At 34.6% G+C, this 19,988-nt stretch overlaps 1 protein-coding gene across 1 annotated transcript in view; it reads right to left on the bottom strand.

Annotated features, from left to right (window-relative positions):
- Positions 1 to 19,988, bottom strand: part of LOC144444186 (uncharacterized) — a 53,820-nt gene that overhangs the window by 14,769 nt on the left and 19,063 nt on the right. Inside the window, exons 2-3 of the mRNA XM_078133603.1 lie at positions 2,429 to 2,869; positions 626 to 772 (exon numbers count right to left, since the gene is read on the bottom strand). Coding sequence (XP_077989729.1) covers positions 626 to 772; positions 2,429 to 2,825 — 544 coding nt within the window. The 5' untranslated portion in view covers positions 2,826 to 2,869. The remainder of the gene's footprint in view (positions 1 to 625; positions 773 to 2,428; positions 2,870 to 19,988) is intronic.

Genomic DNA, 19,988 nt, shown 5'->3' on the forward strand with positions numbered 1-19,988 from the left:
CTAGATCGGATAACAGGAGTCAGAAAATAGCTATGCTAATCGTGTCTGACTCCTGGCCAAAGTAAATAATGCTCTACCCTTAACCCCCTCCCCTCACCATCCCCCCTATATGTACGAGTGCCATAATACGTAACAAAAAAAGTTGCAAAAAACATCTTGGCGCCTCATTGAAAATGTATAGTCTTTCTGGTTTTGTCGTATATGTTGTGAGAATGTTAATGCAAACATTTGGGAATTATGTATTTTCACTGTCGAGATAACAGGTGACATTTTAAGAAAGGTTATCATTTGAAAATATCTTTGATGACACCGACAAGTCTCCCTCTTATCAGTCTACATGATACGTACATGTCGCCTTTCTGCACGCCTTCTGCAGCGTATCATATATAACTATCACAACTTGATATCTGTAGACTGATAACAAAGTAGACATAGCGGGGGTGTATATGAAGCATAAAACACCTACAGTACTTACAATACATTTTTGATGCTCGTTTCATTGTTTGTTTGTACATTTGTGTTATTTTTGATACACACACTCCCATCATCATGAACACATATTTAGTTCATTTTTCTTGGTGGGGGAGGGGGTACATTCGAATTTCTGTGAAGTAAAGTAACCTACCATATGTAAATGTAAAGTCTTCATCACTTGCATATCCGCGTGGACAATTGATTATGCCATCACACAACAAATCTCGTTGAATACAAACCGGCGTTTGAAGAGAGTTATCCAGCTGAATACAGTTGTAACAATTGCCATTGGCGTCCCCTAAAACAAATAACATTTACAAGTGATAAAGATATCAATGCAAGACACATATATATTATACAGATCTGTATATAACACACTGTTGTGATTATTATATTGATTACAATATTTACCCAGCACGGCTCCCATTCGTGACCTTTCAAAGCAGGCAAGGCCAGTACATGTATTGAACTTTTCTTCATCTGTTTATTTTTTGAGGGCATGGCATCTCTAATTCTTGTGTTACTTTACCGTGCCTTGACCATTTCAGAAGTACATTACTTGGATTGGGTAGGGTGAACGTAACCACAAAATATTCTTAGCTGCAATTGGTCTTACAGCTATTTGATAGACACAGCTCAGTTATTCGCTAACATTCTCTTCGATCAGTACAAGATCTGTGACATTCAGTGTATACATGGGGTGATCATTTTAAACAAAGACAATCGTGGGAGTGCTATGTAATATGTAAAGTGATAAAAAGAACCATGGTATTCAATACTGAATGTTTCCCGTGAAACATTATTATATTTTTAATGTGACACATTTGTAATGGGTCGTCATTTAAACATAGCTAGGATATTTGTTTGATGTCCATCGATAAAAATACCGAATAGCTTCGTAACATAAAAAAGGGTCAATGCCTTTGGATGAGGCGTTGCTTTCCTTGCTGAAGTCTAGCCAATGGAAATGAATAATATACAAAGGGTTCTCTGGAGATCATTCATGTGACGTCACATATGGGGACAGTTGTTTTATGGGACAACCTAATAGAAGGACCTTTGGAGAATAGTGTATTAAGCTGGAAAAACGTCGACTTGCCTATAAAGCAATACAGTGCAAAAAGAACGTCGTTTCTAAGACCGACATTTGACTAATTATTCTTCAGTGTGTTTTCATACTTAACATTTTACAAGAATACATTATTTCAAACTTTGCAAACATTTGTGGAAAGAGGAACTGTTGCGAGGAAAACAATGATTTGATTTCCAGCCTATATTCAACATCTAGGTAACTACAAGGACATTGTGAATACTTTGAAACAATCAAATGAAAGAAATGCAAGAGTTACGTGGCTTCTAATGATATCGGATAGGTATGGTGTCATGAACCGTGCCAAGCGTCAAGCATATCACGTATTACATTTAAACTTGTGCATGTACTATAAATATAATTGATTAAATTGATCTGATTGTTTTGCATGCAAATTATGTACTTAATTGTCCCATACTGATCTAGCTTGTACACATCCAATTAACTCGCTTTACACTGTTTATACCTTACTGATTAATGAACTATTTTATGGGTCAAAGACACACTTCTACTACTACGCGTACGGAAATCAAGCTATAGGCAAAATAAGATAGACACAAACTACAGACATTGTCACATAAGCTATCAATGAACGCTGATGTAATTACACTATGTGTAGGGTAACAGGTTTTCGTAAAGTGATCGCACATTCAACTCTAACAAGTGTTTACACTATCTTGATTATATTTGTAGGCATAAACAAGGCGCTGAGCTTGTGTATTTTAGCACATGCAATAACTTTAAGAATAGTTTTATCCCTTAGTTATATGTTGTGTCCATCTTGATTTGCCATTAATATTTAATTTTCATATTCCTTCTTCTAGTGACATGTATGGAAAAGCGTCAGTAAACTTGTAAACTTACCTTTTGTGACATTTTCAAAGGATGTATAATTTACAATGAAATTTAAGCTCCCATTGAAATTGTCTTTGTTTGTGACTATTTCTAAGACAAAATAAGCGTCTTCTGTAAAATACGAAGTCCATTTTGATGTAATATGGACACCACATAATGGACTTTCTGTCGTCAGGTATCTGTTAGCAACGGGATCAAATACTTTTAAATATCCGTTGGAACAGTCCGATGTGTCGGTACCACTGTCTGTTGGAGATTCAGAATCCAATGGAAAAAACAAATTTGATACAAATGTCAACGACACCCTGTTTCCCTTGGCAACCGAAAACCTCAAGGCACAATCTGGGTAAGAAGTTAGGTTTTGTCTTGTAAAATTTACAATAATGCTTCCAGCAGTTTCTAGCATGATGACGTCATTAAAGTCATCTACGTCACACCTGGAGATGATGACTGCAAAAAAAAGGAAAGTATATAAATTATAGCTAATCATTAAAGACAGCGAAACTATGTCAGGATTCCGAAGAATCATGTCACGGTGAACATTCTAATTTATCATGATATTATACGATCCATATCATAAAAATAGCCATTGGTGTAACATGATGATTGCATAGCTTAAAGTCTTGGAATTTCTTTATATATTGAATGGAACGTGTATATCTTGTAATTGTGAAACCAAAGAAAAAAGTGTAAAACAGGCATGCATTGATCAACTATATATAATACCTTTAATTATCACAGCATGTATTGCGCTTTCCTTCATAATGAAGACCGAAATGTTTTTTTTATAGAGCACACCGTCACATAGCTAATGTGATGGATGGAAATCGCCATAAAAGGACCTTTTTGATTTGCCAATAAGTTCACGAGGTTAGTATACTTTGGCTATATTGGGTATGCTACATACACGAAAACCACCTTCAATTTTTGTAGTAACGTCGTTACGTAATAAGTCTACCACCTACATGTATTTACAGATGCTCGATTTCATTGAGTTTGGCAAAGAAAGTCTACAAAGGCTAGACTTTATTCTGCAATTCACAAGAAACTCTAAGGAAAACATACATACATACATACATACATACATACATACATACATACATACATACATACATACATACATACATACATACATACATATACATACATACATACATACATATTACATATTACATACATACATACACACATACATACATACATACATACATACATACATACATACATACATACATACATACATACATACATACATACACGTGCATATGTTGCATGTGTGTTTGTTTGTTTCTACAATACTCAGACAAATTATATTGCTGTTACAAATTGAATACACAAACTTATAAACTTACTGTACTCGTTCTGAAGCCGAATACAATTTAAATCTAGGTTTCTTTTATATCTGGTTTAAGTTCTTAATTCCTATTTCTACATGTTGACCTTTCTTATCTATTGAATAAGTACCCTTTTAAAGGTGTCTCAAGATCGATTTTGAGGACGCCTTGTCGCGTTCAGTTGCAAATGGATAAAATCAAAAATCGGTTACTATTACGAGGTATTGAAAAAGTAGAATGTCAATGTTTCGACAGCAGCTACTGAAAGAGAAAAACCTCGTTAGAAGTTGTGTAGTCTGAAAATTTGCTCAGTTCAAATGACACCCATGTGTATTTTATCAGAAAACAGTCATCGGCGAGCCATCACAATATATACATGTAAAATTAAAATGACACCCAACACAAATCAACAGCATTTGTTATTGGGGTTTAATTCTTAAATGTATTTCAGTGTGGACTTATACTATATTTTAAGAGAAGATTTAATAGTCACAGAGGCAGTCATATTACACTTTTAGGTGGTTATGGGTAATTACCAAAACACGTATGGTAAATTTACATACATATTAATATTGGTCACAGTAAAATATGTATGCAATCAAAATTACAATTCTAAGCTAACTACATATACAACTTGAACTAGTAGTTTGTCATTGGGAATCAAACATAAATGTGATGAAAGAGACTTATCCAATGCGGCTATACACATGGTAGGATCTACAAAATACCAGCTGTGTTCATAGTGCATTGAGGCCGCAAATCTCTATACGTGGAGCAACTTAATAATAAATCAATATAAGTAGGACAGCTACTGATTACCAAGTTGACTAAAAATCAATTACACTTAGACAGAAGGTCATGTCAGGTAAGGCCAACAATAGGTCCCTATATAGTCACAAAACTGAAATTTCTTTTTGCTGTCGACTATCAAACATTTAAAAGGTTTATCAACATTGTCAGAAGTTATTCACCCTTAAAGGTGTAAGCTTTCTTTTCAAACACTGAGTTTTGACCTTGGCCTTCAGGGACAATGTCAAAACCAAATTCATTCTTGCATATTCCAGAGACTTTGTGGAATTTAAGTGGTACCAACATGTTATGAGATCTTGGGTATAAAGAACATGGAGAATACACACGTTTTAATTTTGGTGCACATGTTTGAATGGAAGCCATATTTGTGTAACAGATCTGGAATAAGAGAGATTTCATTTAAGTGTCTGTGGTATAAGATTTTACCGATATGCTGATGTGACTTGTCCACTAGCATCTATACTTGACTCTGACTGTTACCTTTGGAGTCAACATTTAAGACAACAAATTTCAAGGGGGGGGGGTGTATGTCTTCTGTGCAGACTTGTTTACCTGTCGAACAAACATCTGCTGTCGATCAATATTCCTAGAATAAAATGTTTTAGATTGTACTATACTGTATTCAGCATCCTAGTTCATCTTTTAATTGAATACTTGTAGCAAGTATGTTAATTTCTACACAGTACACTCGGTTAATTTTCAACATATTTAATTAAGCCGATGGGTAGCAACACGACTCTTTGTGATCATCCAGAATCAAATTAACTAAAGGCTGTGTTAGTGTCGACTGTCGACGGTCTACTGAGTATTCTTACACAAGCCAACAACCTCATTGGACACATACTTGTATGCTCGCTTGAATTCCAGAAAGGTGAAAGTATTTAACGTGCAACATCAACTAGTATCATGTATTATTCAGTCACTGAAATCGGATGATTTGTTCTGCTGACTGCATATACATGTATAAGATCTTCACCTACATTGACCTACGTTTATTAGCATGCATTACACTCAGTGTGTTTAGTTTACTCACGTAGGTATTGCCTTACTACATATCTTCGTTTGCTTCCTGGTAATACTACATGTTACACATCATCGAACGTGTTCACGCTGATTAAACACATAACGCCAGCAATCAGTAAGAATGTTGTTGCCGGCTACGCATCATCAGATTAGTTGACACTTTTCAGCACAATTACTTATAGAAGGAGGATAGGCCGGCCACACAGGAAAGAATATGACAATTGTGTTCTTCCATACAAGCATATAACATAATCCTGCCTCACACCCTCCACTCTTTGTAAAGTCATATCAGGTTTACATTGCGACCACACTACATTACACTAGACTACACTAGACTACACTACACTACGATACACTGTGCTACATTAAGCTATACTCGACTAGAATAGACTAGACTAGCCCTGACTAGCTCGTACTAAACTACACCACACTCCACTCCACTCCACTCCTCTACACTACACTACACTACACTACACTACACTACACTACACTACACTACACTACACTACTCTGCATCACCCCAGTCAGTATTACACTGTACCTCAACTGTTACCTTCGTGAAATGTTCTACATTAAAACAATTACAACATACTATTTGAATACTGATATTATTTGGTGACACGGCATGCTCATAGGTTTCATATCGCAAATGATAACTCAAACTTGTTTCGTACATCAAACAATTAAAACAATTAAATGGTTGTGTCGTCAGTATATACTGTTTGTGTATTATTCGACAAATCAAGGTGTGTAAACATGAAAGTAATAACTTCCCCAAGTTGGAAATTGCCAATGTATGGAGTTGTTTCGGGATAATGGATTGCTAAGGTACAAGGAACATATACATGAACCTATCAATGAGATACCTTAATGTTGATGTGGTGGTGGTCACTGTACTAGATTTTGGGTGCAGCATTTGGCTTTCACTCATGAGAACTACTGAATTTGGCAAAGACATTTTATATCACAAAGCAAGACAACAAGGGTCCAGGAAGTACTAGTACCAGTACTAGTGCAGCCTTTTGATAAGCCGATTGAAGGAATATAAAAGTTTGTGTACGAAAGAAGATAGTTTGGCATATGTAGTTCTTTCTGTGCCGTCGGCATTATAAGAACCATCACTCAAAATCAGTTGATTAAGTTCGTTCATTACATATCGGGAAAAACACTTCTAGACGAATGTATTCATTCTATAGAAATTCTCCATTCTCTGATGATGTTGAATGGTCTGTTGTGTTGTATTTGAATGGCCTAGCAGTAGTTACTTACTAAATCGAAAAATGGCTCTTAATGGCGACTGCTATACTAACAATCAAACGACACTTATATCCATATTACCTAGGCAACATAGAGTTTACTATCAAAGGACAATGATCCTAGTACATTTTAGCGTATTTATACATGCAATGTACCCATTAATTTGCTGCAAACCAAGGTTATGATTCTTTTAATACAGTTCTGGTTCAATAACACTGTGTGCATTACCAATGTTGTACATACCCAACTTACATCCGCTTATTTCTCCAGCACTATAAGCGATAGGCTGGAAACACCTATTTAGGGCACACTTAATCTTAATGCACGTCTTTGGTGTTACAATCATCTTGACAGTTTTTAACAGATGTTTATAGAAAAACTTTGCTCGCATTACTTCACATTTTAATTATCATCGTGTACCTTGTTGAACAGGTTTTCAAGAGAAGAACGAGAGAAACTTTACCAAAAAAATACTATACAGCAAACTCTGTTGGAAATACTCAAACTTTGAAGTGCATAAACCTTAATAAGAAAACGTGTCGTTAGGCATAAGAAAAATCTTGTGTTTCCGATTAAAGTCAATTTTAAAATAGGTGGGGTAGGTAGATTTCTTTTTATTTTTATTATATGATATATTTTGTTCATGTGTGAGTGTCTAGTTCTGGTTTTCCGTTGTTTTCCATATGGTCTCTGTGTTGTTTATTTCTTCCTATCAGATGTACATCCATTACAGATTGGAAGAATGGTGTTATATTGTATTTTTAAGTTGATGTCAGTTTCCGCACCCACTATTTCTTGCAAGACTTCACGATTTTCGTGATTTTATTATTATTTTTCACAAATACGTAAAAAAAAGTTCAGGATCGGCGTGAAAATCTAGGTGGGTTCGGGTAACCGGAACCAAACAACTTTTTTATGTGGCCTTATACATAATAAAGTACTTTATATCATTCTAGATAATAAGCCGTAGTGAAATATATAAAATACATATAATTAAATCCGAGCTCATTTAAGTAGCCAATTCTTTCCATCAATATGTCCAAGTTCAATTTCAATGGCATCGTCGCAAATGTGTGATCGGGGATCAAGCAAAGGGATTCGGAAAAATATAGCTACTCTGGAAAGGGTAACGTTCATAAATTTGTCCAAATGAAAAGTATATTTACCCAAACTGTTTATAGGCCTTCATAGCAAACATTTTGTTGTGTATTAAAGTCTACTTAACGTGTTTTGCCAATCTACTAAGTGATATATTGGCAATCAAAACTACATCGGTCCATAAGATGCTAAGAGTGCAACACGTGATGACTAAACATTAGTCGAATGGGAGGAGGATCGATGGCATGGGACTACTATTTGTATCGTCTGTTGCAGAATGATATATTAGCAGTAAACAGATGAGACGCTGAATGAGCTTGTGGGAGGAAATTATCAGGACTATTCCAGTTTCTTAACAACGAAATCAATCACCATGGCTTCACACTGATCCAATTCATCAAATGTGACATTTGTATTAAAATATTGTTTCCTATGTTTTGTATAATTTTCATGGGAACAAACACTATTACCTGTCAAATTGTTGAATGTATTGTCTGTCATTTGCACCCAAATATGTTAATTCTACCTGTATACTGTTGAACCATTCAGTAATGTTAATACATCTATGTTCCCTTTCTTTTTGTTTTATAGTCTAACACCAACTCAGTAAGCTGTCATTGTGACTAGCAAAATACGATTGTAACATTTTCCTCTTGTAACAAGATCCCCAGGCAGAACACGTTTTCAAGATACCCTTTACATCTTAACAAAGACTTGCAGTGCAATCTCCGTAGTGTAGGAGTCAAAATACATTTAGTTATTGGAGAACAAAGCTGTGTTCTTGCTTCGATGGCAAAAAGAAGTTGAGAGTATAATGAGAAACCTCTACTGTAAAGGTTGCCGAAATTCTTGAACGCATCTTCGTTAAGTGACATTTCTTTTCTCTAGTAACCATTTACAATGTTGCCCTATTACTTCATAAACGTGTACGGATCTTTATTTGCATGAATTCCTCCTGGCGAAATACATATCTTTGAAAGCTTTTATACATCTATGTCAGGACGTGCATACCACACGAACGTTGATGATTCGTGACTGCTATTCGTGTTTCGTGTGCAACTTTCTTGTCCTAAAATATTCACAGTGAACTCTACATGACGCTCTACAAAACGTTGTTTAACGAACTGCAAACAGTTACAAGGATTCATCTATTCGGAGTTTACTGCTTCCAATACATTCATCAAATGCTTACATAAAACTAACTGTTATTGTGACTTGCAACTAAAAACAAGGTTTTATCGTGTTTTGTCCGAAAAAAGACTAATTCTCTCTATAAAGCCGAGTATGTTTTCAAACATCGTACTAAACGCGTAAAGCCGAATTGTATGATACAAAAACATTGAGTCGCTGCTGTTAGTGATGCACTTGTGATATATAATGTCAGTACTAACTGCTATTTTACGATTTGTTTGTTTGTTTGTGTATATGTGTGTGTGTTGACGATTGCTTTGCGCATGTACACGATGAAAGGGGAATTCAAGTCGATATATCTTCACATACAGGCTGGTGGAAAGTAATTTTAGTAAAAGTAACCGACTCATTTCTCAATCGTTTGTCGGAAGTATATGACTGAAATTGGTATGGATTATAGCTATCATGTTCAATTCTAAAGAACCCTTTTAGGCAAAATGTACTACTTCCCGCATTTAAGGTGGAATTAAAATGTAGCTGGAACTGTGATATATGCATAATCCCAGAATAATGTTGCGTAGCGTTTGTGCGACAGGGGTACTTTACAGACAGAGAAGAAAATGTGACATTTTGGCAGTGTCGCCATTGTCGGTTGCCTGTTTTTTATCCATTCATGTTCATGCTTATACTATTTTTAGAGCTTCGTTGGCATTCTTTGTTTATAACTACGCAAAATATACAAATCAAGTACCAAATGACTGGGCTCCAACGAATGCCGTCCGCCAAAATGGCCACATTCACGATATTTTTAAGCAAGGAAAAACGCCTATAGTTGCTAAGACACTAAACAACGCATTTCTCTGGTTTAAAAATCTCTAATGCATTTATGAGAGTTCAATGGCACTTTAACCTCCATTAAGAGGTGTGAGTCTGGACATTTTAAACGGAAATGTCGATAAATTTGATACAAAAATTATTCATTTTTCTGAAGTGAAGGTTTTATATATATCCAGCATTCCACCTCTAAAACATACAGCATGTGTTTTTCAATATTTAACGAGATTAACAACAGTTACAAGACGGATATTTGAGAAAGTGTATATTTATTGACGCGGAAATCAGTCCCAGCAGGGTTCTAGAGAAGAGAAGATTACTACACATTCCGTTGTCATTTAGGACTTTCTAAACTTAAACATGTCTTTTCGCTATGGGGGAAGTAAGCAATCTCATCTAGATTATGCCTGAATGAAATAGAGTTAATGTCAATTTTATGCTTGAGTTAGACATCTTTAATGTCAATTTTACGCACTATTGCGAACGTTGACAGATTACTGGCTATATGGAGAGAAAAAAACTCATTACAAGAATCAATTATAGATAATGTGTGTGAAAGATATGGCCTTTGGCAACATACAGGTTTACCAACTTGCCGTTAATGATAACGTATCTACATTGCTTTAAAAATCTCAAGGGGTAGCTTTAATAAAGCACGATATCTCTTTGATTAGTCATTAGAGTTGTCATCATTTCATTATTCATGTTGTAGAAGATTGCTGGGTTTTTTTTTGAAGAAGTGAGAGATAAGATTCGACTTTTGACTAAGCTGAATATCAATAAGAGAATCCATATTTGTTTCTTTTTATTTAAAGACCCGACCTGCCCAATATTTCTTGGTTAACCTATTTGTTATTTTGCGCTGAGGACAAAATAACAACTAGGTTAACCAATCTAGCGAAATAATTATTTAAAAGTCGGCGCATTCTATGGTAGGATAAGAAAAAACAACGTCACTAATGTTAAGATGGCGACATCATGATTGTATATTTGGGAAAAGTTATCGTTTATTATTGCCGAAAATCGGGATCTTTAATGAAACAAGTGATTAATAGTTTCCGTCTGACATTAATTGGATTTTAAAAAGACTTGACTGTTTTTTAACAGTATGATTATGAATTAAAAGTTTTAAGATGCTATACGATGAGAAACATAGAAATACAAATGGCCGCTTTGACTATAAATCTCAAACGACTAGTTATTGAATATAACATTACAAATGGTTTTGTTGGCCCACAGTACAATGAATATAGAAATATCTTCCAGTTAAACATTAATCTATAGCACCTTTAACTGATTTTCTAAAATGGCATGTAGTTATTATGAATTCATGCATAAATTAAGCTATCACTTTCAAATAAGGCGTTATAATGATAAAATTAATACATAAATAAAAAAATCATAGTAAATCATGTTTGGATACGCCAACCCACTTTAAGGTAGATTGTGGGTTGACAGGAATTTCACTGAAAATTAAAATTCTCATTTCTTTAAACTTCCTCATAGGGAAGCTTGTTGTGTTATTTTTAAAAATGATAACATAAAGTTGAGGGTTCACATTCCCATTGACTTAACACGATATTCGGTGGCCATATTAGATTCTATAAATGACTAAGTTTTGATATCATTTGACGTATTTAAAAAAATGTTTTCAAAGACTCCAGATGCTTAAATTTGACTTAAACTGGGAATAGGTTGTGGTGTTCTTGAAAACAGTAACTACCATTTTAATGAGTTTACTTCCGAGGCAAGTTCTACGTTAATGCTGTTTGGTTATTACGCAAAAGAAAAAAAGAATACAAATAATTGATAGAATACTTACATATTTTATTTAATCTCAACTTTAAAATTTACAAGAGGACGACCATGATATTTTATTTTTGTTGAGACTTTTGCATTTATCAATAATTCTTGACGATACCGGCGGTGCTAGAGAAGATGTATATTGCGCATGTGACTTGAATCCGTGGTGTATGTGCTGTATTTTACACCTCATACCGTACAGTGATGAAGATGTGTATGGCAAAAATACGAGCTACATGTGTATATGACGTCACAACATCTCCGGTTGTAGAATATGCATGAATTGGAAGTCTATCCTGTTTATGTTATCTCACAGACTATTTAGTGATTAAGTTGCTATTGACGAATTAATGTAAATTGATTTGACGTCAGCATATTATTACAGGACATGTTTTCCAGGTGTCTTATGTCAATGTAATTAACTAGGATCACGCTGTAAACTATAAACTAATTAAGTTGTTTTCAGTTGAGGCATGAACTATGTAAATGACATCGCATGATGACGTAAGCATATTGTGAGGTATTTTCCGTTGTGAATTTTATGTGTATTGTAGAAGCAGGTGAAGAGTGTTGTGTCATTAGAGAAAGTGATAGATGGACAAATGAAGGCGTTATACTTTTCTTGACAGATAAAAGTGTTCTAAAGTTAATTTGTTGATTACTATCTCTTCAATATGACTGCTGGCTGGGTATGGTTTTGAGATGATCTAGAAACTAAGCATATTTATCCATCGACAATGTTGTGTTAACAAACCCTATTCAAAATTTCTGTATAATGAATTGCAAACATGTTTAAAACCAAATGGCTATTTCATTAACGCAAATTGTTATCACCGTACTAACCGTTACTTGATTGTGATTGGTGTCGATAGTTGCGTTTTTCAATTTTTCATGTGGCTCTTTAATCAGAAAATGACCGTTGTATTTTCTAGTGCTGGGGCCAGAATTTACCGGGGGGAGGCTGGGGAGAAATTACTGCTGTCAAAATGTTTTTTTTGCAGGCCCCCTTCAAGCTCTCAAAAAGGTTAATGGCTCCCCGAAATGAACCCAAGAATATTTTTAACCCCTCCCCTTTCCGGCTGCACATATTTTAATGTGTAATTATATAGTGCCCCCTCCATCTACTCTACAGAGATGTACAGCCTGGTACACTACATTACACACTATGGAAATCAAATCACCCATACATAACAATGAGAGATTTCTTTACAACTAGATGCAGGCTTTGCGAAAAAAGATCTCACATTGAGCTGTAACCTATTCTTGGAAATACTTGACCAGCAGAGTTTTCTCTTTCAATCTTAATTCTGGGCATGAACAAAATATTTCGGGACCCCTCCTTTCAAACCATGAGAATTTTCATTTCCCCCCTTTTGAACCCTCAATTATTTTCACGGCGCCCCCCCCCCCATTTCTCCCCATTGCCGTAAATTCTGATCCCAGCCTAGAGATATCAATCTATCTGTATTCAAAATTAAGGTTCCCTTTCATGGATATCAGTTTTACAATCTAAGACTTATGTTTGCCTCATGAATAGATACCGCCTTTCATGTTCCATACTTATCCATTATATTGCAACTATCTCTGGGTGAATAGGCTGATTAAAGCTTACCTAATCACACACTGTCTTTCATTTATAACGCCTACGTTTCACCACAAGAATCTACTTTTAACAAGTTGTGTTAGCAATCAACTGATTTTGAGTAGGCAACTTAATCATGACATTTTAACGCAGCGTCACACTGTCGGCTACAACACATTTATGTGATATGTAATGGTGATATATTACTTTCTTCTTTTTATTTAATTTGGGATCACTAACATTCAATTTTGATGTTGAAAGATGGTTCTCCATAAAAGATATATCAACATACGCTTGGGTAGATATGAAAGTATCGAGGGATATATGTAATGAGGTCTTGTATATGCAATGAGGTCACGTCATCCCACTTTTTATTCAAATTGCCCTATATCTGTTGATTGGACTGGGAATGTTTTCCTATCTTTTGAGTATATGAAATGTAACTTCGGTATGTATGGCTGATTAAATTATCATGATTTGTTTGCGGCATCACGTTCGTTCACCGTTTCATAACAGAGCGATCGTTAGAAAAAACTTCATGTCAAATTTTATTTACGTTAGGAAACCATGTGTATTTTACATCGAACATCATTTTCCAGATTTTCAAGATGGCGACTAAGGAGAGGGGTTCCATGCAAATTCAAGTTGTCCTCGACATGGCTAAATTTGACGACCAAACTTTTTCCAATAATTCTGCATAATACTTGTGTAGATAGCAGCTAGTTTATCAAGTAACGTCTCATGTTGTGCAATGCTTGCTTTCACATGAGAGCATTTTCTGCAGCGCATGTCACATGGACAACCTATTTCAAAATGGCACACTCTTCTGACTATCCTACACAGCCAAATATTCTTGAATGTTAGGTTTTGTTTGAGGGATTACTTTAGTGTCGCAGTTTTCATTGGACAAGTTCATAAGGTACTAGTGTTTTACAGAGTTAGTTTCTATTTCTAAGCGGTAAATAAACTAGTAATTATCGCCATGGCCACAGGGCGCTTTTGGCGGGAAGACAACGTACTTTCATTCATTATGTTATATTTTCCCTCTCCCATGATATCAATTATGATATTATGTATAATGCTATAACACAAGGCATTAGTCGTGCATCAGTGACAGAAAATACTTATACATGTTGAGAATGATTCATGTTGTTGATATATCTAGGAAAAAATACAAGTAATGGAGGAAATCGCTTTAGAAGGACTACAATTTTATCACAGTAATCTACTCTCAAATCAATTATTGCTTTTAGAAAATAACATCGAAGTTCTCATTAATGTTTAACATCATTTATTTATTTCCTAGCAACCATGTAGTAATTGGTTTCTATGACTGTTTATTGTACAAAATGGTCACATTGAACGGAAATTACAGTAGTATTCCCAATAACAGGGCGTTGGTTTTTGTCGGTGTTAATGTAATACAGGAGAGTATATAACCCACAGGTCAACCAATTTCCTATCAAACACAAGTGTATAAATAGAGATAAAAAATATTGGGGCATGATGTATGTCCATCACCACCTCATTTTATGTTCATTCTCCTTTTAATTCTATAGAATCCATTTCCATTTTGGAATGGACATCAATCAACACCGAAGGTTTGAAATTGGGGTCTGTATCTACGACATACTTACATGTATTATGACAATTTAGCCAATAGTATTTCGGAACGCAATTATTTGTGCATTAATTATTGTATTTAACCATTCTTAATGGTAAATAAATGGTAAATAAAAGCGGCGTGAACTCTTAGTGGTAAACAGTGGTAAACAGAAGCAGCGTGAAAATATCGTACATTGTTTCAGATGAGAATGTTTAAGGTTTGTTTAACTTTATATTTCAAATACTCTGTTCTTGAGGAAAGCGCCGTAAAGGTATTGTATATTGTTTTACATGGGATTGCTATTTCATGACTGGAAATGAATACAACATACTATGATGCTGCATAATGGCAAGCATGGTATAGTAAATATTACATAGACAAAACATCACAATGCAACACTCATAATGCAGCTGCTGAGAAGATCTGTATTGATTTACATATCAGAAAGGAATTTCGCATGTGGAAGTTTATCATCGATCTTTTTAAAATATTGTCTATGGTGATTATCATAACACAATTGTTTGCGAAGTTAAATCTTTAGATAAACAAATGACGGCAACAAATGTCTGAATATTCATGATGTGGTAATGTGTCAATCTTGGCGTCAGTGTTACCATGGAGATAATGGAAGAAATTACGAGATTAAAGATGTAAATGGTGCTTGATTGACGTATACGTGCATCATTGGTATTCTTAGATGAAGATTATTGTGTTATGACGTCGAACAACAATTTAGGATATTAAACGTGAAACAAACAACAACGAGCAGATCACTGCCATATGGCAATAAGTTTACTAATTCGATTTTTTTAAATATCTAAACACTTCATATCCAGGTGGAAAATTCTTGCTTTCCTATGATATCGATGTATATGTCTCGTAGTCAAAGCATTAACTTTTTTCCGCTGCGATTACTGACTTGTCGACATGTGATGAAATGATGACGTAAGCTAAACCGTCAAACCTGTCTAATGTACCGTCGAAGTTACTCTCTTTTGTGCTGTTTGCTCCTATATTTGATTCAAATGCGTGGGCTCATTTTCATTTTACGTAGTTCTGTCAATTAATTCGATTAGAAAAATTGATTCAGATCTCGCACACGTTTACGAAATTGATCTGCCGATGACACTGCATAGTGACAAGCAAACAAGATCAATCTCGTACTCCTTCTAGCTTGGCCAATTAGTACCCCTGATGACCTCTCTCATTACATTACAATCCCAGGCATTGCATTTTAATCTGCCGAGTTCAATATGTTTAAAAACGTCCACCCCAGATGTATGTGACATATTCTGCTGTGTAAGACCGGATATTAAGTTGGTAAACTACTGGACGACCAGTATTGTTTATAGATTAGGTAGGACACGATTTCACAATCTATATCATCCCATGGTATTGACATCCCATAAGTTGATAAATTAACACATAACTAAAAAAATATTAAAACGTTTGAGTAAAACGAATTGAAACCAGCTTACACTAGAGTTTGATAATTTACAAGACATCCGAGGTGAGTAACAGAAAAAAGTAACACATACTAGTTAATCGTAACTACAATAAAAAAAAACTTTTGAAAGGTGCATACTATATGTCGATTATTCATCATACCATTAGTACTAAGTTCCTACCAACACAGCCAACAGCGATTTACATATCTCGACATTGGATGCCAACAAGTATTCTACAGAATAAAGATACGATATGCCACCTTGGTTTCAAATATTCCAATATGTAATATTGTTGAAATAGTGAATCGCTGGGTCTGTCGTGAAATACTTACGGTTTGTGTAAACTAAGCGCGTAGGTTTTTTCAAAGTATACATGTGGAGAAAAACTAAAAGCTACATTAGCAAGTTTTTTAGGACACCTATGTCCTGAAATCATAAATTGATGTATTAATTTATATGGAATTTGAAGTGTTCCCTCTTTAGATATAGCCTAATGACTGAAAATCGAAGATTATACAAATAATTAATATTCACAGAATATTTACGAAAACCTAATCACTTCTTGTCATTACCGTATGGAAGATGCGAAGCACGTTTAATTAGAATTGATGCAGTGGTTTTTGAAATATCGGGTCGACATACATACATACATACATACATACATACATACATGCAGACAGGCAGGCAGGCAAAAACATTAAAAATAACTTTCCGTTTCGAAAGTTAAAAATAATATATTGCAAACCAGTATTGAATCTATGTTTCGTGAAAGCTTCCATCCATCATAATGGAAAACGGCATGCATACAATAATAAACCAATATAAAGCAATATCAGAATGAGAAATCCATATTTTTCATGTATCAAAAAGGACATATGAAGCACAAGATTGATCGATTTCAGGTCAGTGTGATTTATAGATTTTAAAGCCCGTGAGAAAAATGTATCCCGGGTTATACAAGAAAGTGTTCTGCAAGAGAGAAGGACCTATATTGAACCGTGATCATGAATATTTTATGGCATGCAAGAACTGTAATCCCTATGACCCAGATCGTAATATTGACAAGGAATCAACACGTAATTCAAAATTTTGTTTAACCCCTTGCATGACTTCACATCACTGAAACATTGATAGGAGAATCGGAGTAGACTCAATGTAAGGAGAATACGTAGATTTGGAGATGTTCAATTATCTATTCCCTACCAGAAAGCATGTATACGAAGAGTAAAATGTGAAGGTATATTTTTATATTGAGCTTGCAATTGTGTACAGTGTACAGCATGTTCTCAGGCACTACATTTGCATCTGTTGTGACTGAGGGCAAAGACATCTTTGAATATTGATTATTGGGAGCATGGAAGAGTTTCATTAGCTGTACTCTTGTGTTGAGTACATACTTGTAATTTGTGGGAAATACGATGTGAATATTTACATTTAGAGTTCAACACACTTCTTTGTACTTTCTTAATTCATGAAAAAATCAGCTGTGTAAGCACCGTGAGTGTAATGTGCTTTATTATGTTTATACAAAGTCAAATAATGTTAACACTGGTTTGTTTATTGTAAAAATCGAAATGAAATAGAGTAAGAGAATCGCGACTACGCATACAGAACATTGATTAATGTATTAAAATCTAAGCCTGTTTTTTTTTAAAAGTTCATAACAAAAAGTGATATACATATGTAATAATACTTTTTGAATCTTTTGATTGTAAATGTCTGTTTTCTATTGTCTAAGTTTAATTTAGTAAAGGATTAATCAATGCCCTGAATTCATATGATAAATTATTACTAATAAAAAGTTCAGCCGACGTGATTTCTAAAGAATTATCCACTGTTCATATTTGAGTTCAATGAATGGCTGTGGCCCCTGTCAGCTTTTTACTTTCCAGTAAATTAGTTTACGAGAAACGTATGAAAGTAAGCTCTTTGAATAAGATCAAAATGCTACTGGCATTTCCAACATGATCAATAAACCCATGGATTAACAAAACATGCACGACTTTCAGTCTTTACTTTTTTTTCATATTGCGCTAGAAGTCAGTACAAAGGTGATCAATAGAGAGGTTTAGATACGTGTATTTACGTGTGTTCTATACGCATAGCGTCATAGTCACATGATTCGAAGCAACCCAGGCGTTCCGTATCAGACAATGCTACGTCAAAATAGCAGTCTACACGTAACTTTACATACGTGTTAAGTTTTCGTCATTTTTTCCTCTATTAAATGTCATGTTTTATATCAAAGTTCGGAAGCATAACTTTTAACTTATTGTTTGGTTTTTGGTTTGGGTAGTTGCAGGAAAAATGGCAAAAATACCGACAAATTTAGAAAACAAAGTCATGAGTTTGGCCTTATGGACAGAAGATGTCAACGAGTAAACTAAACACAACTTTGTATGTGTCATTACGTGTACGCTTGTACGATAATGCTCTCGTGGGCGTACGCTTTCTAATGTGTATCTAGATCTCTGTATTATTGGTCGCGGATTCGTAGAGTATAGAGCATTTTGCTACCAAAGAATTTGATCAGCGACAAAGCATTTACTGGGCTATGAAACAAGTTTAACTGAAATCAATACAATACCTAGCTAGTGTAATGGCGGTAGTAATGCAAGATTCATATATGAGGCAAAATGGCTATGATGATAAATCTGTTACTATTATGTCTTCAAATATCGGTAGAAAATTAACGACATTGTTAAAAGTTTGATATCACGTTTTAACTTATTTATTAAAAAAATCCCCACCAAAGTAATTGATTCTTGAGCCATCTAAAATTCCATTGGCTGAGTACATAATTGTGTATCGATTACAGAGTGCTGACGGCAATGTTGCTCTCTTTAGATGGTATTACAACGGCCAGATCGTGATCACAGATTTCAAATTGGATTAGTGTGACATATTGTAATATAAATGATTTATATCCAGATATAGATGCAATCTTATACAATGTATGGAAAACATTTTCCCAAAGAAACCCTTCTCTAAATGACCTATCATTACCAAATGTATCATATTTCATAATTTTCAAAGTAATTTGTTGCCATAGTTACTATAATGTTAGTTTTAAGGAATACAACACAATTACATGTTCAATATTAATTCACAACCTAATATGCAATTTACAGCATAATGTAAAATAAATAACACTATAAAGTATGTAAACCATATCCTACCACGCCTGTCAAGGCGAAACGTGTTATTTTTCATACTTTTAAAAATAATTTGTTTCCATAGTTACCATACTATTACTCATTAAGGATACAATAAATGAAATGTATGAAAATGATATTTTCGATATTAATTCACAAATTGCCACATTGTAAACTTTCTCTTAGTATCGTAAACCATTAAAACCATAAATGTTCTAAAGCACACTTTGCTTTCCCCTATGATTCACGTTTCTAACCTGAATCTAAAATTTGTTAATAATAGAGACGTTTTTAAGAAACTTATTTCACTCGTTTAAGTTAACAGTACACTTAAACATTTGGCTTATCCTAGAACAAGCCCACATTCATCGAAATACATGTATATCACACTCAAATAATACAGTACAACCCACTCCAAAAATTTAACATGTGCACCAGTCAAGACCAAGAAAGTAGTGCGACCAGTTTTGTATCACTACGCCTGACTA

Source organism: Glandiceps talaboti, chromosome 13 (assembly GCF_964340395.1).
Source record: "Glandiceps talaboti chromosome 13, keGlaTala1.1, whole genome shotgun sequence".
In the NCBI taxonomy this organism is placed as follows: Eukaryota; Metazoa; Hemichordata; class Enteropneusta; family Spengelidae; genus Glandiceps; species Glandiceps talaboti.